A 20,517-nucleotide genomic window follows, 5' to 3' on the forward strand; every position below is an offset into this window, starting at 1 on the left:
TTGATTATATGTTAAAAAAAATATTCCACAAATGACCTTTTATACTTCAATATTAGACCCAGACTAAAGTTTAGTAGTGCTTTATTTAATATTCAGTGTCTGTCTGGCTTTGCTGATCTTTTTTACCAAAAAAAAACTTCGGAGAAAAATACTTGAACATTATGAACATTTTAGTATATTTGACATAATTTTAGGTTATCTATAAGATTTGTTTATGCTAAGAGCACCTGTACTGTATATACAATCCCTATTAATGATAAAAGATGTACTTCAATGAATTCCTTAACATATCCAGGTAATGATCAAGGAAGTTATAAAACCAGGTGAAGGTTGGGTAATTGGATATACCATTTGTAGTCACTCATGTGTCACTTCCTGGATGGTGTTGAATTAAAAAAAATACTATACTATTTTACAGTGAATTTTTTTTAACTGAACCCTGAAAAAAACATTTAAACAACTTTTGAAATTTAATTCCTGTTATCAAAAGTTTTTATGCCAGATTTTTATTTTATAAATTAATATTGATTTCAATAAATCACCTGTCATAAAACATAAAAAGAATGTTGTTTAACCTTTATGAACTGAACTTAAAACAAAATGAACTGAAATGCTTGACAGAATTTTTAAAATGATTCATTCATTTCCATTCTCTCAGCCTGTTGTATAAATCGATAATTTTTTCTAGTCTTCAATATGCATGAAATATTTGCCACTGGATTTAAATATAAATCAACTAATACTAATTTGGTTAATTAATGTATTCTGGCTTTAATTAATGCATTATTCCCTTTGAAATAATACTGTACTGAGAAAAAATAAGTATCTTGATCTAAACCTGTTGTATTGATTTTGAACAGGTGTTTCCTTGAAAATGAATTTTGTAAATAAAATCAAAAATAAAAATTCTTACAAAACCTTGGTTATAATTTGATATTTGTTTATGATTTGATTTTAAAGTTTCACTAAAGACAGATTTTACTGTATAAGGAAAAGCCCATTGATAAAATATGTTAAGTAACTTAGTAACCTTTATATTTAAGGCAAATCAAGGATTTTTTTTGACTGCTGATATTACAGTACACAATTGTTTTACCTGAGTTTTTAAAATAATTACTAACTGCATATAAGGGTACATCTTATGGTATTATGGTACAAATGTATTATGAAAAAGGTAATCATGATTATTTGTTTAAAATTTAAGCAGGCTATTTTCTGCATTGGTTTGTATTATAAATTCTATACACCAATTAAGTCTTTGTACTGTTTTAAAAACTGATGTATGTTAAACATTTTCAAAAAGGAACTATTTCCATGAATAACTGCTGGAAATTTGTAGATTTTAAAATAAAGCCATAATAAAGAATGCATTGAAATGAACATGTTTTACATAATTCTCAACACATAACTTACCTTTTACGTTTGGATAGCCTTGATAGGATTGCCGGAATTTACAAAGGAAATAATGCCTAAATATAGAATCACACATGTTGCATTGCCTTAAACATGATAAAATTCATAACTGGAGAAAGAAATTATGAAATTTTACAGGTTTGTGTACATTTGACTTGATTTCATTTTGATTTGTAAAAAAAAATGCATTCTTGTCAGTTTTAATTGTTGTATATTATTTTTATTAAATGACCTTTAAAACAAGTGATGTATACTGCTTCTTTGTCACTTTTATACAAAGTCAGGTATAAAAAGTTTATACACATGGCATACGTGATGTCAGTATTTCCTCGTCTGTGCTTTTTTTTTAAGTTACAAATTTGTTTTTATTGTAATGCAAGTGCACCCTAATGGATGTAAAAGTTTGCCTTGTAAGGTCACTTGTCCAAGAGGTAGTGTGGTGGCTTGAATTAGAGGCTATGTGGTCACTTGACCCAGAGATTATGTGGTCAATTGACCCACAGGCTATGTGGTCACTTGATCCAGAATCTATGTTGTCACTTGACACCTGTTTAATCTGCAAGATTATGGATCACATGGTCAAATAAATTGGACATACTAACGAAAGTATGAAAAAAATAATATAAAGGGACACAACAACCACATTAATGCCTGCTTCATTACTATAATAAATATAAACTGGTTGTGAAATTATGCACTGTGCCGTTAATCGAACTATATAAACATTTTTCTACACATATATAAGCCTGCAAAACTTCGGATTAGTCACTATTAAATCTTGAATCTTCAAATATTTTTTTCATTCTTTCATGAGTATATGTCCATGATTTAAGAAAATAATACCTAATGGCATTGTGATTAAACATTCTGTTTTGTTTTGGGGTTTCCCATTGCAAAACATGGACTTTGCAAGACATTTTATAATCATAAGTCTAGCTCTTGTGCTTAGAATCAGGTTAAGTTTCTTTTGATGAAACTTTCACAAAACTTCATGCACCTTTGATTCAAATATTTTTTTATTTCCCATAGAGGAATATAAACTTTAAAATTTGCCTTATCTACAATTGGGCTGAGCAATGATTTGTAGATCATGCACGCCTCATTCTCTTCTGAGGTAATAAACCGGTGGAAATATCTTATTTTTTGGCATTATTGAAAGTTATCCTAAATAATGTTATCTTGTTAAGTTAAACTTAGTCTTCATATATATCAATGTTATTTTCCAATTTATTTGATCCTGACCTTTCGGTTATTAATCTTGCCTTTAAAAGATAGTCATGATCAACAAACCGAATTTTACATCCAATAGTACATTGGTATGGTATAATAATTAAGACTAACTTATTTTATTTATTTGTTGCTGAGTTGTACACAATTTATAACTTGGGTATAAAGACAATTTCATAAAAATGAACGTTTTCTTTGCAAATGTCTAGCCATCCTTTGGAAATTAAACCTATACATGGTGCCTAAGTTTGAAATTACAAATGATTATTGTTCTGGTTGCTCACCTGAGGCCTTTTGTTTCCCAAGTCACTGGTGAGTTTTGTGTAGACAAAACTGACGTCTGCTGTACCAACTTTAATCCTGGTATCTATGATGAGTTTTTTTTAGATCTAGTTATAGTTGGGGACTTCTAAAATTCTTGCTAATGTCATATTACAGTTTTTACCTACCGGTACTTTTGACCTCATTATCAATGCATTGTCAATAGACTAAGATAATGAAAGTTTTCATCAGATAAAGTGGAAGATCCAAGATATTTTTATGAGAGCTGTCCCAGTCATGCTTTATTGATTCCCTATGTAATTATATAATCAACCAATTTTTTCAAGAAAGGGGGGTCAGGTCCCTCTCCCCCCTAAATCCACCTCTGTAATATATCATTTGTAAAAAGTAAGTGATGATGACTTCTGCAATTGTCATAAATTTATATTGACTTATTTTTTCACCATTTATAAGAAACTTTGTAGACAAAGAAAAAATTCTGCCATATATTCTTCAGCTTTCCCAGCAGATGTAAAGCTGTCTTTGTCACTATGAACAATGTTAAAGTCTTCATAGTGTTTAAGTTTCAGATTCTTTGTAAAAAGCATTTAGTTGACCTGCTATTGACCAGCTGCATGACTATAAAAAAATTGAAACAACACGTTTAATAATTTCATGCGTCCGAAGCACTTTTCTGGATTTACCTTCATCAGGAACGCTCAAAGGGAAACATTTAAAATCTGAGGATGTTTAAATTAACCCATGTTAGATATAAACTGTTAACTTTTAAAATAGTATATCAATTTGTTACAAGAAATAAAATTGAAAGAATGCCTTGAATTTTTTTTACAGATTACTTTCAATGTATAACTCACTTATTTTTAACCTTGTACATTGTTTGAGTTTTACCACAAAGAGAGACACTGATTCCAATCTGTTACATGTTGTTAACAATAAATGTACTTATACATGCAAAACAGAAATTTGAAAAAAGATTATAGATTGGTGTTAGAGATATTTGACAGTTTGTTCAATATTTGAACTTTTTTCGAGATAAAAAAAAATTGGAAATCTTATTTGTGGTATTGTTATGTGACTTAAACACGGTTGACTCGCAAGTTTGGATGTAAATACTAGGATACATTGGAAGGGGGAGGAGAGATGGCTTAAAGGTAATACAGTGCATGTACTTATGTTGGTTCATATAAGGAACTACTTGAAGTTATTATGTAACACCCCAAAAAACTTCTGACTGTTTGTAAAGTTTGTAGCCAGCATCAATTTACAACTATAAGTGATCGTACTTTTTGTAAAGTTAGACTGAATGTGAAGTCAAACATTGAGCAGTTTAGAAAAAACAGCAGTAATAAAGAATCTTGTTAAGAATGTTTGTTTATCATGCCGACCATCTTGTTTTTATGCTGCCTCTAAGTTGGTCATCTGGTGCAAAAGGAGTCTTGCTTATTTGATTACCTTTTACTTGATCAGGATAACACAGGACTGCTAATAGATGTATTTCACTGTTGTCTGTTTATATATATATATATATAGGCCACGGTGAACATGTTACCAAAAAATGTGCCTATGTATGAGTGCAACTCTTATTTGTAGCTGGGAATGAGTCTGAAGAATGTGTTTTCAAACATTTACAGGATTTTCCTAATTTTTGGAGTCATCTGAACCTGCAAGGAAAAAGTTGTTAGCATATTGAAATAATAAAACCTTCATTTTTTTGACACAATCAATGCTTTTAAATGGGGACATATGGTTGGAACACGCCACCTTTTTAAAAATAACTGGAATCGCCCCTGCTTGCTTCATTTTGAATAAAACATAGACAGTAACTGCTATTGCAAAATGAGTATTGTATTGATTGTTTTAAATTATTATGTTGGTCAAATAACTTAAAAAAGTAATATAAAATTTTTAGAATAAATTACAGAAAGTATATATGTGATATCAATATTTGAAAAATAAATATATTTTACAATTTATATTATTAAACATTAATCCTTATCATTAACACCATAAAAGTACATGTAATTGAAATGTAATTCAAAAGTAATTGAGCATTACATGCTTTTTTCATTGTAATTAATTAAATTACCATTACATGTACAAGTAATTAAAAAAATGCTCAATTACACATTACATTCAATTACATGGAAAATTGTAATGCATTACACTTAATTACCATTACATTTTCAATTACCCCATCCCTGGTTGTGTGTAGTCCAGATGTTTACAAACAAATATTATTTATTTACTTATCAATTTTTCTATGGTATTTTTTTTTTACTTTCGTTGTGATTTTAAAATTTTGTTATTTTTTGGTTGATTCAATGTAAAGGTCGTTTACATCAGAATTGTTGACCTCTTGTCAATGATTAAAGGCTACATAATTCCTTAACATATCCAGGTAATGATCAAGGTCAAGTTATTAAACCAGGTGAAGGTTGGGTAATTGGATGTACCATTTGTAGTCACTCATGTGTCACTTCCTGAATGGTGTTGAATTAGAAAAAATACTATACTATTTTACAGTGAATTTTTTTTAACTGAACCTTGAAAAAACAACTGTTGAAAATTCAATTCCTGTTATAAATAGAAAGTGTTTATGCAGGATTTTTAATTTTAAAGATTTTTAATAAAAAAAAAACCTATCATAATTTTTTTTAAAACCTTTTTGTACTGAAGGTAAAACAGAATGAAATGATATGCTTCTCCCAGCTTATACCATAGCTATTGTATAAATTGATCATTTGTTCTAGTCTTAATATGCATGAAATATTTGTCACTGGACTCAAATGTAAATCAGCTCAGACTTATTTGGTTAATTATTGTATTCTGGCTTTATAGTTAATGCAAAATTCCCTGTACTAAGAAAAAAATCATATTGATCTAAACATGTTGTATTGATTTTGAACATGTGTCTCTTTGAAAACAGATTGTGGAAATAAACAACAAATCTTTTTACTTACAAACCCTAGTTAAAATTTGATATTTGTTTATGATTTGATTTTAAGTTTCACTAAAGACAGATTTCACAGTATAAGGAAATGCTCATTGATAAAATATGTTAAGTCACTTAGTAACCTTTATATTTAAGGCAAATCAAAGAATTTTTTTGTGCTGTTGATATTACAGTACACATTTGGTCCGAGACCGTCTATGTGGTCACTTGATCCAGAGGCTATGTGGTCACTTGATTCAGAGGCTATGTGGTCACTTGATCCAGAGTCTATGTGGTCACTTGATCCAGAGTCTATGTGGTCACTTGATCCAGAGGCTATGTGGTCACTTGATCCAGAGTCTATGTGGTCACTTGATCCAGAGTCTATGTGGTCACTTGATCCAGAGTCTATGTGGTCACTTGATCCAGAGTCTATGTGGTCACTTGATCCAGAGGCTATGTGGTCACTTGATCCAGAGGCTATGTGGTCACTTGATCCAGTGGCTATGTGGTCACTTGATCCAGAGTCTATGTGGTCACTTGATCCAGAGGCTATGTGGTCACTTGATCCAGTGGCTATGTGGTCACTTGATCCAGAGTCTATGTGGTCACTTGATCCAGAGTCTATGTGGTCACTTGATCCAGAGTCTATGTGGTCACTTGATCCAGAGTCTATGTGGTCACTTGATCCAGAGGCTATGTGGTCACTTGATCCAGAGTCTATGTGGTCACTTGACATCTGTATAATCTACAAGATTAAGGATCACATGGTCAAGATGAAATAAATTGGATACACTAAATCATGCTATGAAAAAATGATATCAAGGCACACAACAATCATATTATTGCCTCAGCTTCATTTTATAATGAAATTGTCTGTCATTTAATAGAATATATAAACATTCTTCCTTATTTTTCAGTTGGCAATAGTTATAGCATATGTGACCGCATTAAACCTGCAAAACTTTTAATCAAACAAACTCAATTTTTATCATACTTTTATAAGTATATATCCACAATTTATATGAAAACTAAGACAAGTAAACAAATATATATAAATGGCATTCTGCTAAACATCCTGTTTTATTTTGGGGTTGCACTTTGCAGAACATGGACTTTACAAGACATTTTATAATCATAAGTTTAGCTCTTGAGCTAGTTTAAGTGTCTTGACAGTTGTTGTCCATTAGTTTGATGTGTTTTATCATTTGATTTTGCCATGATATGATTAGGGACATTCTGTTTAGAATTTTCCTCTTAGTTCAGTATTTTTGTGATTTTACTTTTTAATGAAACTTTCACAAAACTTCATGCACCTTTAATTCAATATTTTTTTTCAATTTACATAGAGGAATATAAACTTTTAAATTTGCCTTATCTTCAAATGGGTTGAGCAATGATTCGTAGATCACCCACCCCTCATAATTTTATTTTGATGTAATAAACCTGTACAATATCTTTTTTTGTTGTTGCATTATTGAAAGTTATCCTAAATAATGATATCTTGCTAGGTTAAACTTAGTCCTCATATATTTGAATGTTATTTTCCAATTTATTTGATCCTGACCTTGTTTTAAAAGTTGGTCATGATCAACAAACCGATATTCACATCTAAAAGTAAATGTGTTATTGTATGATTAGACTAAAATATTTTATTTCATTTGTTGCTGGCTGGAGTTATAAACAAACTATATCAAGGCTCTGTGTTGAAGGCCGTACATTGACCTATAATGGTTTACTTTTTTAAAATTGTTATTTGGATGGAGAGTTGTCTCATTGGCACTCGATCACACCACATCTTCTTATATCTATATATGTCTTTGGGTATAAAGACAATTTCATAAAAAAAGAAAGTTTTATTTGCATGTTTCTAGATGTCCTTTGGAAATTGTTCTTATACATACAAATGTATATGCCGTATATTTTCGAATTTAAAGCGCATCGTTTTATAAGCCGCACGGCCGTTTTTTGGGGGGAAGATTGTTTTTGTCCTTACATAAAACGCACCTGAATATTAAGCGCACACTGAAGAAAACGTATATTTATTCTACTGACCTGATAGTGTCATGAATATTTTCTCCTTTTGTAACTCACACCGTAATTTGTTTCATTTCTATTTTCAGATTGGTGAGAAAGTTGAGAGTATTTTTGAATATATTTATTTGTGTCATATTAAAATAAAAAATCGTAATAAAATAATTATACTTTTCTCATTGTTTTAATTATGCCAGTTTCGTTTGATGTTTTTTGTCAACAATGGCCATGTGTTGACAGCTTGGGTGTCCATTGAACCTTGTTGTTTTGATTAAAATTAGTATGGTATTGATTGCTTGTTTATTGTTTGAATTGGCATTAAGGATTTAAATTAATCTTAAAAATGTATGCATGAAAGGTCACCCAAGCCATAAAACTGCCATTGTTTACCTTGATTATGACCTACTTACCTGTACCCACGTGTGAAAACTGTTCACCCAAAAGTCAAGATTTTTTTTTAATTAAATCAATCTTAAGAATTTTATTGTTGTCTATAAAATAAAAGTTGAAGTTCTGAACGTAACAAACATTTTTCAATTTTAATTTTGTGGATAAATACAACAAACAAAACAATTTACTTTTTGCAAGTCATTGTCTATTTTGAAATGAAAGTGTTATGAGCAATGACAAGGGGGATTAAAAGAAGACGGCAATAAATAAATGTTTTAACAGATTAAATTATAAAAATTAGTATTCTTTTTTTTTTAGTTAAACATCCAATAATATTTCGTAAAGATATTTCGTTTTGAAACACAATAAAACGACAAACAGTTACTCTTCAGTATTTTATCCTGTTTGGTACCTCTTCTCAAACACGATTATCTCTCTTTGTTTATGAAGCACTTTAAAGTGTCGATTTAAGCACATGCATCACCATCGTCATTTAAAGAAACTTGTAATATTGGCAAGACACACAATCACTTTCTTTATTATTTCATTAGAAAATTTTATATTAAAACACATTAAATCAACTAACAACTACATATTTATGATAAATACACAATTAATATCCTGTATGGACACAGTTATCTTTCTTTGTTTACGAAATGAACACTAAACACATGGTTATCGACTTCCTGTAAACCAACAATGATTGAATGAAATAAAAACAAACGATTTAGTTAATATATTTATTTATTCATAACAAAATATGCAACATTAACAATTTATCAAGTCACTGCAAGCACTTGACAATCTGACTGTCTCCAGAAAACAAATCCAGATATTTTTTTCTTTCACCGTCGTCCTGAAAACAGAAAATAATACTTACATAACACGCACCCGAGTATAACACGCAGGGACAAAGACAGAGAAAAAAACCTGCGGCTTATTTAACGATTTATACGGTGGGGTATTATATATAAGTTATGAACTACCAATGATTTTTGTTTTTGTTGCTTTTCTAGCTATAGGCTTTTGGTTTGAATGTCAAGGATGAGTCTTGTTGAGACGGAACACACATCTGGCATACCAAATTTTAATCCTGGTCATAATAATCAGTGATGATTTTATTAGAAGGAGTTACAGTCAGGGACCACTTAAATTCTTTAAAAACTTGTATTAGAGTTTTGAATTAGTTGACCTACTTTTGACCTAATTGTCAATAGACTAAGATAATGAAAGTTTTCATCTGATAAAGTGGCAGATCCAGACATATTTATGAGAGGGGGCATACTGACTGCCTAAGAGGAGACCTGCTCCAGTCATGCTTCATTGATTCCCTATATAATCAACCAATTTTATCAAGAAAGGGGGTGAAGTGCCCTCCCCTCCCCCTATATTCGCCTCTGTAATATATAATTTGTAAAAAGTGAGTGATGATGACTTCTGCAATTGTCATAAATTTATATTGACTTATTTTTCCACCATTTATAAGAAACTTTGTAGAAAAAGAAAAAATTCTGTCATATATTCTTCAGCTTTCACAGCAGATGTAAAGCTGTGTCTTTGTCACTATGAACCATGTTAAAGTCATCACAGTGTTTGAGTTTCAGATTCTTTGTAAATGGCAGTTTTGTTGACCAGCTGCATGACTATAAATTTACCCATGTTAAATCTAAACTGTTAACTATTTAATTCATGTATAAATTTGTTACAAGTACATTGTAATGTAATTGAAAGAATGCCTTGAATTTATTTTGTTACTGATTGCTTTCAATGTATAACGCACTTATTTTTAACCTTGTACATTGTTTGAATTTTACCACAAAGAGAGACACTGATTCCCATCTGTTACATGTTGTTAACAATAAATGTACTTATAAATGCAAAACAGAAATTTGAAAAAAGATTATAGATTGGTGTTAGAGATATTTATAATATTTGACAGTTTGTTCAACATTTGAACTTTTTTCGAGATTCAAAAAAAATTGGATATCTTATTTGTGGTATTGTTATGTGACTTAAACACGGTTGACATGAAAGTTTGGATGTAAATACTTGGATACATTGGAAGGGGGAAGAGAGATTGCATAAAGGTAATACAGTACATGGACTTCAAATAAGTTGGTTCATAAAAGGAACTACTTGAAATTATTATGTAACACCCCAAAAAACTTCTGACTGTTTGTAAAGTTCTTAGCCAGCATCAATTTACAAATAAAAAATCGTGAATTTTTGTAAAGTTAGACCGCATGTGATGTCAAACAATCAGCAATTAAGAATCTTGTTTAGAATGTTTGTTTTTCATGCCAGCTATCTTGTTTTTATACTTAAATGGGTGTGCAGGATGCTGCCTTGAAGTTGGTCATCTGGTGCAAATAGGGTCTGGCCGATTTTATCTCCTTTTACTTGATCTGGAAGACACAGGGATGCAGATAGATGAATTTCACTATAGTCTGTTTATATAGAGTGGACCCCAGTAAGCATGTTACCAAAAAGTTTGCCTACATTTGAGTGAAACTTCCGATTGTATCTGGGTATGGCAGTCTTAAGAATGTATTTTCAACTAACTATTTAGAGTTTTCCCCAAATTTTTGGAGTCACCAGAACCTGCAGGAGAAGAATTGTTCTCTTAGCATATTGAACTAATATACCCTCTATTTTTTACAATCAATGCTTTTGATTTTAGGGACTTATGTTTGAACCCTCCCCCATTTTGAACATGAGGTAGAATCATATTGAAATCATAAAGTAATATGTACTCTCCCTTTTTTTGACAATAAATATGATTTTCGGATGAGGACATATTGTTGAACCACCCCTCCCCCTTTGAACCAAGATCTGGCCCTTTTTAAAAAATGAGTATGGGCGACTTGTTACATTTTTGATAAACCAAAGACAGCTACTGCTATTGCAAAATAAGTAATGTATTGATTGTTTCAAAATATTATGTAATGATTTAGTAATCATAATTTAATTATTGATAGATTTATACAGATTTTCAAAATAAAACTAGAAATCTTGTTTTTTAAAAACTTTTGAGTAGATATTGGACTATGACCTGAGAAAGAATATTATGTTTGATATCGAAGTAGGAATTTAAAAGATAAAAAAAGGAAACCTTGAACTGCTTTCTTAAATGTAAGACAAGGTTGTCCAGATTTTGACAAACAAATAAATATTTATTTACTTATAAATTTTTCAAAGGTGTTTTTTTTACTTTCTTAGTGATTTTGAAATTTTGTTATTTTTTGGTTGATTCAATGTAAAGGTCATTTGCATCAGAATTGTTGACCTCTTGACAATGATTAAACGGTCACATAGTTTTATAAGTAAACATTGGTTATCTCAGGTGTGAGGGTGATTATTTGTAATCATGATTAAAGACATGTGATCTATGATATTGTACAAATAATTCAAAACCAGAAAAAGTTGGTTTTTAGTCAATTTTATAATAAAATTTAAGGATGGCAGATGTTAAAAAAATGCTGAAGTCAAAATTTAAAAAGATTCACAAAATTAGAAAACATTGGAGTATTTCTAAAGTCTACAAAATTAAAGAGGTAATATAACCATAGATATTCAAATCCTAATGACACAAAGCTTAATGTGCAATTTTATAAGGAAGACAAATGTTGGTTTACATACTTACAAAAAATTAAATTAACCAAAATGTTTGGTAATTAAAAATCTTTTACATGTTTCATAGATTCCAATTTCTAAATATGATTTTTGAAAATATTTCTGTTATGTCTTAATTTATATATGAAAATAAGTAATAAAAAAAAAGCTGCATATTCCAAAGTTTTGTTTGACACAGTTTAATACATATATATTGTAACTCACATATTGGCTTTGAAGAGAGATAGGGCTTTACTTTTTTTTTTTGATTTTTCCTGGTTTTTTTTGGTCCATAAGTGTTAAATAATGATTTATTGTATGCTTATAGACTATTGTTTGTGTCAGCACTTAACAGGTGTTGGGACAAGAGCCTGAAAAGCACTATTGCAGGTTGTCCATAAAATGGAATAACATTAATAAAATGGACATCTTAATCAATCATTATAAATACTGTGTACATCTTTAATTAGTGAAGAGAAAAGACGTTTCTTTCCTTGCAATATTTGATGAAGAAAACAGCTATTAAAAAAGATTCCTCTAAAATTTTATTATTATGAAATGACTGTATTATATAAAGAAGTGTAATAGCAATTACACAATTATTTTTTCCAAACACTTTATTTGAAAATGTAAGTTTGAAAATAATGAAAGAAAGTAACAGCCTGGTTACTGGCTATTGATTTGTAATACTTAGCACACAAAAAGCAAGAGGGAATGAAATATTTTAAGGGGAAGTCGAATACCTGAAAAAGTAACATCATACTTGAAGCAAGGGAGGAAGTGTGTACATCTGTAAACTACTGTCATCTTAAATCAAATGTCTGTCATTGTGTTTTCCAGGTTTTATACATTCCATCAGAAGAAAGAAAGAAGAAAGCAGAGAAGAAGAAAGAAGTAGAGATGGTAGTCGGAAGTCCACCAAAGGATGACAGACCTAGGATGGTAAGACAGAGAAAAGAAGTTACATGCAAAATTTCAAGGGACTCTGAATTCTCATTGTTTTAGCTTGAACACCAAGCAAATATAAGAAAAAAATTAAAAATAAAACAAATAGTTAAATGTCATGATCAGCACATGGCCTACAACAAATGTTGAATATGATCAAATATAAAATATAAGTTTCATGAATGGACGCAATATGAATAAAACAAAATTATCCTTCAATAATAAGATTTAAGTGGTTCTTGTTTGCTTAACTTCCGTTGACAAACATTTTACACTTATTTCGGACAAGAAAAAAAAACAAAAACAAAAGGATTTTGGTAGATTCTGCAAAGTGAATTGGCAATGATATGTGAAGGTGAAGGTTAAATTTGAAGTTCTGCTGGGAAAAAACTGCTTTTTGAGTAGGAACAGGCTTTTATTTTGCAATGGTTCAACTACAGACCCTTCAAATTAAAGAAAAAAATTCAATTGAGAAAATACTTTATTTGCAACTAAGAAATATTTGTATCCTTGTGTCATGAAAGTACATAATTACTTTTATATTTTGACATTAAAACCAGATGGGACATTTTTAAGCTGGTATGTGATGACATTGGACAAATAGACAAACGGATTATTGAACATATAAATTTGCCAGCAGTCTGCTTGTCAATAATTAACTATTTTGTCTTTTGACCAAAAATGATAACACAATTTTCTATGAACATCCAAATTGTTTTTCTGTTGTGTTGAATATATATGATATTTAGATTTTTGATTATTACTTACAAATAATAACGTCTATAAAAAAGAAGATGTGGTATGATTGCCAATGAGACAACTCTCCACAAGAGACCAAATGACACAGAAAGACTATGGCCTTCAACAATGAGCAAAGCCCATACTGCATAGCTATAAAAGGTTCCAAAAATGACAAATGTAAAACAATTCAAATGAGAAAACTAACCGCCTAATTTATGTACAAAAAAATGAAGAAAAAAAAAACAAATATGTTTCACATCAACAAACAACAACCACTGAGTTTTTGGGCTCCTGACTTGGGACAGGCACATACATACATCTGCACATACATGTATATTATATTTACCAATGTTAACAAAGCTGTGATAAGGTAGGGGTATTAGATGTTTATCAACTACTACCAAATGTATAGATATCAATTGAATAAATACTCAGTAAATTAAAAAGAATCTGTTAACCTGAAAATAATGATATTCTTAGTGATTTCTTAAATAATTGATATTAACGTGAACTTTTCTAGGACATACCAATTGTCAAGATGGCCGACAAGCCACCATCCAGGGTACCAGGTCATGCCCAAAGACAGACACCAGTTACCTCCCCTAAAGATGATGCTGAGTTTGTCATACCACATGTATTAGATGAGGATGAAATACAACAGCTGGACCAGGATTGTTATGAGAGATTTATTAAAGTCAACTGTAAACATATAACTGATGGCCAGGTTTGTGATTTTATATTTTATGCCCCACTTAGGGGCATTATGTTTTTCGGTCTGTGTGTCCGTCTGTTTGTCAGTCTGTCCTGCTTTATGTTAAATTTTTGGTAAAGGTAGTTTTTGATGAAGTTGATGTGCAATCAACTTTAAACTTGGTACATGTGTTCCCTATGATATGATATTTCTAATTTTATTGCCAAATAAGAGTTTTGGCCCTAATTTAAAGGTCCACTGAACATAAAAAAAATAGAGTGAATTTTTAAAAATTAACCATAGTCAAAGTAAAGACAACCACTGAAAATCAGATTTCTGACCCAGGACAGGTGCAAAAAAATGCAACAGGTTTTACCGTTAAATGATGCTTCAGAATTTTGAAATCAAAAAATAATTTCCGTAAATTTTTATGTTGGGCCATGAATTATCCTGTGCTCTTCTAATTATTACATATAAGTTTGAGCAATAACATTACACTGAATGCTATATTTTAAAACAAGATGATATGATTGAATTTTAAAATCTTTTCCAGTAAGGATCTAATTTTACCTTTGCCTATGTGCTGCATTCAATTTGAATACATTAAAAGAACATAGTGTGAGAAATGGTAGAAGTAAATGAACAAAATTTGTTTTATCCTTGCTATTATCTATCTTTAAACAACAAGAATTAAAAAGATGAGCCCCTTTTTAAACTTTATATACAAACTTGAAACAGTTTTGAAAATTTGGTAACTATGAAAATGAATTAATCCACAGTAATTCTGGAAACTGTTTACCTAGATGCTAAATTCACAATTTCTAATTAATGCTGTAACTTTTTAATTTCAGGGTGTGGTCTCTGGTGTATTGCTGGTTACCCCGAATGCTGTTATGTTTGATCCAAATGTGTCAGACCCTTTAGTGATAGAGCATGGAGCAGACACATATGGAGTTATTGCCCCTATGGATATGATTATCAGCTGTGCCATGTACCACGATATAGTTGCTATGAATAGAAAGAAAAACAAGTTTGTATTGCCTTTTATTGTAATTAGTGACAAGAAAAGGGGTGGGGGGACTACTTTGCACTTATGGGAGACAACTCATATGTTTTAAATTAATCCAGACTTATTTCCTTTCATAAAAATATCATAATAATATTAAATGAAAATAAAACTTTATAAATTTTGTGCTTCCAAAAAGCTTTTCTGGATTTATCTTTATCATGATCCCACAAAACTAAACACTTGAAAGCATGTATCTTCAGCAATGCTTGAAAGCAAGATTTTTGGAAGTCCAAAATGTGTATTATACACGTATGTCATCAAAATGTTTTACTTCATTTTACATTATTGTACTGCTTTGGTTTACCCTCAACTATTGTATTATTTAATTTGTATTGATATTGTACTTTCTATGAAAACTATGTATTTAGTACTTAGAGAATAAAGAATCTATCTATCTACAAAAGTTGAAGAGCAAATGTATAGGAAAAACTTGTGCAAGTAATCAGAGCTTAGTAATTTCAGTAAAAGTTCAGTCTTGTTCCCTAAATTCAAAAAGTCAATCTATAACAAGAACATGGTGACCTCTAGTGCTCATAAAAATGGAATCTAAACACTTTTAGAACCAAGACAAATACATATATAATATTAGGTCAATGTCAGAAAAATAATAAACTTTTTTGTATGAGGCTGAGAAACTGGGGAAGGGAGCTTTATGATGAATACAAAAATGTTTATATTTCTATGACATTGACCTAAAAACAATATATGCTGCAACTTGAATTAATACATTGATAGCTATTTGAATTGTAAAACAAATTTAAACATACACAACTAGTCGCAGTATAAATCTCTACTACCAGTACTACAAGTATAACAGTGAGTGTATGCTTGTGACTGCAGAATTCACAAAGGTGTAATTCCCTCAACTGGTACTCTGCCTTTAACTGTTACCCTGCATCATTTAAATTATATCTGGATGATTATCACATTTGTTTTATTATAACATTTGTTTTATTATTACATTTGTTTTATTATTACATTTGTTTTATTACATTTGTTTTATTATTACATTTGTTTTATTACATTTGTTTTATTATTACATTTGTTTTATTATTACATTTGTTTTATTATTACATTTGTTTTTATTATTACATTTGTTTTATTATTACTATTATTACATTTGTTTTATTATTACATTTGTTTTATTATTACATTTGTTTTTATTATTACATTTGTTTTATTATTACATTTGTTTTATTATTACATTTGTTTTATTATTACATTTGTTTTTATTATTACATTTGTTATTGATAGGGATGAATCAGAAGATACTCCAAAACCAGAGGTATACCATGATAGAACTTGTGCTCATTATCAGTCATGGGTCAGAGGTCATAGTGTCACAACCTTCAAAATAGGTTCAAAGGTCATACAAGAAAAGTCAAGTCCATCAGGAACCAGCGAACATTCAGAAACAACAAGTATTTGTTCATGTGGTGTAGCTGATCAAAAACTTTCACCACAAAAAAGTCCGAGTAGCAATAGAGTACTTACTCAGAGCTATTCACCTGTGTCTTCAAACTTTGAAATTATAAGTCAGTCGTCTTTTGGCGGGGAGACAACAAAAGAACATGAAGATAGTGATGTTCGTAAAACATTGTTTGACAATGAAGCATCGGAAAATGAAAATACTTTGGTCGAAGAAAAAACAAATGATAAAGGTATCGTGGATTTAATAGATTTAAGTGTGCCAGAAAATAAAACAGAAAAATTCTATCTAGAGGATAATGAAAATGATTTAACCAATCAAAATTCAGACAAAAATGATAATAAAGATGTTATTATTGAAAATCAACTTGTTTCTGAAAACAATTCTGGAAGTGATGATAAAAATGGAAATCAATCTCCGGGTGAGATGAGAATTGGTAATATTGTTTACATGCCTGTCTCTGAAAACAGCAAAGGTGAAGTTTCAGAAAAAGATATACAGGATGTCAAATCTACTTTGTCTAGATTAAGTATGACAGATTTTGAAAGCAGGGATCGAACATCCTCTGCTCCTGTTGATGTACCGATCGTTAGTATGACAAGTAGAAAAGAAAAAGAATCTTCGAGTCAACCAAAATCTCTGGGATCATTCAGCGGATCACTAACCTCTATTTCGCCTCACATTAACACTTTCGTAAATTATGCAACAGGATTATTCAAACCAGACAGTAGGGCTGATATTAAAGATGTAAGTGAAATCCCAAAGGAAAACCCACGGAATAGTGAAGTCCGGAAGGAAACTCCACGGAACTTTTCCTCATCTGGTACTAATTTAAGTATTAACATGACCGAACAAGATTTTGCTGTGGCTGTCGAAAGTGCTGTAAAACTTGCTGATAAACCAGAATTATTTCAGTCATTTGATAGTAAGTATTGGTGAAAATATAACTCAATATCTGAATGTTTTTGGGTAAAGATTGCATACAATGCTATCAAAACTCTATGGTACTGAGTTGATTTTTAAAACTTTCAAGGTATATCGCTTCTTTTAAGATACACTTAATAAAGTGCATTGATCAAAACATTCTAAACATTCTATCCATGAACATTTCCAGAAATAAAACGGTCTAATAGATGCAGTGTTAAAAAAAATGTGTACAAATTAAAAAAAAAAATTACAAATATAATTTGTTTACTCAATTTCATAAAAAAAAAAAATGAAAAATCATTAATTGTCTGTTTGCTGAATTCATGATTATGATAAAAATCTTTGACTATGATCAGAATTAAAAACATTTGAGAAAAGGTTTGAAGCTAGTAAACAACAAATTAAAGTTTTCATGAAAATTAAGCATTCTGCAGTACTACGCAGTTGACAAAATATGACTTTAGCTTTTGTATTCAATATTTTTAACAAAATTTTTTGAGTTAAATTTATATCATGTATTATTGTGTGGAAAGGAACAAGCTGTCCACACGCCACAGTAGGCAGAAAAAAAATCTACATTAGCTGTAATTAAAGATACAGCCAAAATATTGTGCTATAGAAGCAAGATTTTTACAATAAATTGTAAGTTAATATGCTGGTTTATTGATAAATACTATTCATTTCTTTGACTGCTTAGTTATGGGTAAGTATCTGCATGTCTGGTTGTTAAACATTGTCTTTCAGTTACAACCTTTGCTTCAAAATATTTTTGGAGTTAAAAAGAATCAAGATTCCTCTGGTCAAAAGACAATTTCCTGGATTTGTAATGAAGAATTGCATTATTTTGTTGAGTTAGTCAGACTATCCTGCTGTTACAGGAAGGCCAAGGGACATTTAAGATCTTATATGACGTGAATGGAAGTTCTAACATTGGCAAATTTGACTTGTGACCTTTGGGGGTTTTGAAGATGACCTTTGAACCAGATGTCTCATTTAAATGACCCTGTGACCTGTAAATGTTTGAGAAAGGGGATCATCTTTACTTCTTCTGTCTTGTACTAAAACCCATGATTTTCCTGTTTTAATTTAAACTAAGAATAAGATCTGACAGATCTTGAGATGTCTCCTTGTTGTTTTTGTGCTGTTAGGTTACTGCCATATTTATATATATCCAAATACATGTACATGTATCTCTATATTCATGTTATAAGGTGGTTTCCAACCATGCCAAGAATGAAAACAGAGTTATTATAAATATCGCCAAGGGAGATAACGTTATAATATACATTTACATTTACCATGTTTACAAGGGAGATAATCTGACAATATTATATACATGTCTGTTATTATTGTTGTAGTAAGCATAGCCTTTCTTCAACCTATTCCTTTTAATTACATGATCGATTGATCTTAAAACAGCATTTAGAAAGGATTATTTTTCATTATGAGTAAATACTTATAGCACTCATTTGTTCTTGTCCTCATATGTATGTTGAGAATGGTAAAGGGTTATTTTCGTGCAATGTGTTTTGATATTTTTATTTCACGTGTAGCTGTGAAAAAGGTTCGTTATTCACTGTGTTTTGTGATGTTGGTAAAAAGAACAACGTGCAAGACATTTTTTAATGTTCGTTCATAGTGAAATGGCAATTTTATTTCGCGCTCTACCGTGCAGATACCCCCCTTTACGCCCCTCTATGTAATATGGAATTTTTAACTCTATACCTTGCCCTTGATAGGTAGTGGATTTTGTATATAATATCCTTTTCGAATATTTGCTTTTAACGGTTGTATGCATGAAAGTGTGACAGAGGTGGCAAACCTCCAGTATTTAATATTTAAAAAAAGACTCCTTCCTGATGAACTAAAATTGTATTGACAGTACTGATTCAATGCATTTTTTTCCCATTTTGCTGAAACACTAACCATATACTTTCCCGCATTTCTATTTTTGAGTTTTGAAAAATTTCATTGGCTGTGTGATTTCATTCATATTTAAAATTATCTAATAAACTGATAACATGGCATGATAACTAACCTTATAATGATATTGCAAAAATGCTTCCATTATTTAAATTGAGAAAGGGGCACATAGTGTACCTATGACAGTAATTCTAAAATCAACCAAATGATTGGAAAGACAAACACATTTAATGTTTATGAGCTGTGATCCAAAAAGGGTTAGATAGAACAGCCAAAATAGCCTGAAATCAACTTTTCCTGAGGGAGTTTGAAAGTATGTATAGAGGTCATGATTGTAATTTACAGACTGAGTCTGCTTCTTATTTCCAATGAACTTCTATGACCTTGATATGAAAATAAACCCTGATTTGTGCTAACCCAAAGCCCTCAGCAATATTACAATTAGCTGCGGAACCGTAGCTCTTAGGTCCTTATGTTATTTTTTGACTATTTGCGGACCTAAGAGCTACGGTTCCGCAGCTATATTACAATGTGCTTAAGTTCACTAGGTAACAGTCCACTAGTAGAAGTGTCACTCGACCTGGACACAATATCCTGACTAGTCTTTGCTCTTACCCCTATTAAATGCTGTGTGCTTAGCTGAGTGAAGCATCAAATACCAATGTTTAAGTCTTTGGATTGACCAGGCCAGGGTTAAAAAATTAAATGCTCAACCATGTTTGTTTAGACATGTAAATTTTTGTAGTGTGTCGAAAATGTTGTGATTTTTCTATTGACATGATTCTGATGTCATGATTTTTTTACTATAAAATCTATAGTTGTTGTGTAGTGCTCTTTTGTCAATTTTTACTGCAAATTTCTAGCACTTAGTAGCATATTTTCTTTTGCACCATTCTTATTCC

At 30.6% G+C, this 20,517-nt stretch overlaps 2 protein-coding genes across 6 annotated transcripts in view; one reads left to right on the forward strand and one right to left on the reverse strand.

The window, feature by feature from the left end:
• LOC143053882 (oxidation resistance protein 1-like) overlaps positions 1–20,517 on the forward strand; it is a 59,695-nt gene that overhangs the window by 21,828 nt on the left and 17,350 nt on the right. For 4 of the 5 annotated variants that reach the window (XR_012971496.1, XM_076226671.1, XM_076226672.1 and 1 more), the window contains 4 exons: positions 12,731–12,832; positions 14,097–14,300; positions 15,119–15,297; positions 16,591–17,690. Coding sequence is in view for 4 of the 5 variants with exons in the window: in XM_076226671.1 (XP_076082786.1) it covers positions 12,731–12,832; positions 14,097–14,300; positions 15,119–15,297; positions 16,591–17,690 (1,585 nt within the window). In the remaining variant the exon portion in view is untranslated. Of the gene's footprint in view, positions 1–1,491; positions 1,552–12,730; positions 12,833–14,096; positions 14,301–15,118; positions 15,298–16,590; positions 17,691–20,517 lie in introns of those variants that run through there. The other variant, XM_076226674.1, reaches the window with a different exon arrangement.
• LOC143055129 (uncharacterized) lies at positions 6,006–11,349 on the reverse strand. Its single transcript, XM_076228270.1, has 2 exons — positions 11,306–11,349; positions 6,006–6,602 (listed from the first exon to the last, which is right to left on the reverse strand). The coding sequence occupies exon 2, from the start codon at positions 6,591–6,593 to the stop codon at positions 6,006–6,008; it is 588 nt and encodes a 195-aa protein (XP_076084385.1). The 5' UTR covers positions 6,594–6,602; positions 11,306–11,349.

This window comes from Mytilus galloprovincialis, chromosome 12, assembly GCF_965363235.1.
Source record: "Mytilus galloprovincialis chromosome 12, xbMytGall1.hap1.1, whole genome shotgun sequence".
NCBI classification, from domain to species: domain Eukaryota; kingdom Metazoa; phylum Mollusca; class Bivalvia; order Mytilida; family Mytilidae; genus Mytilus; species Mytilus galloprovincialis.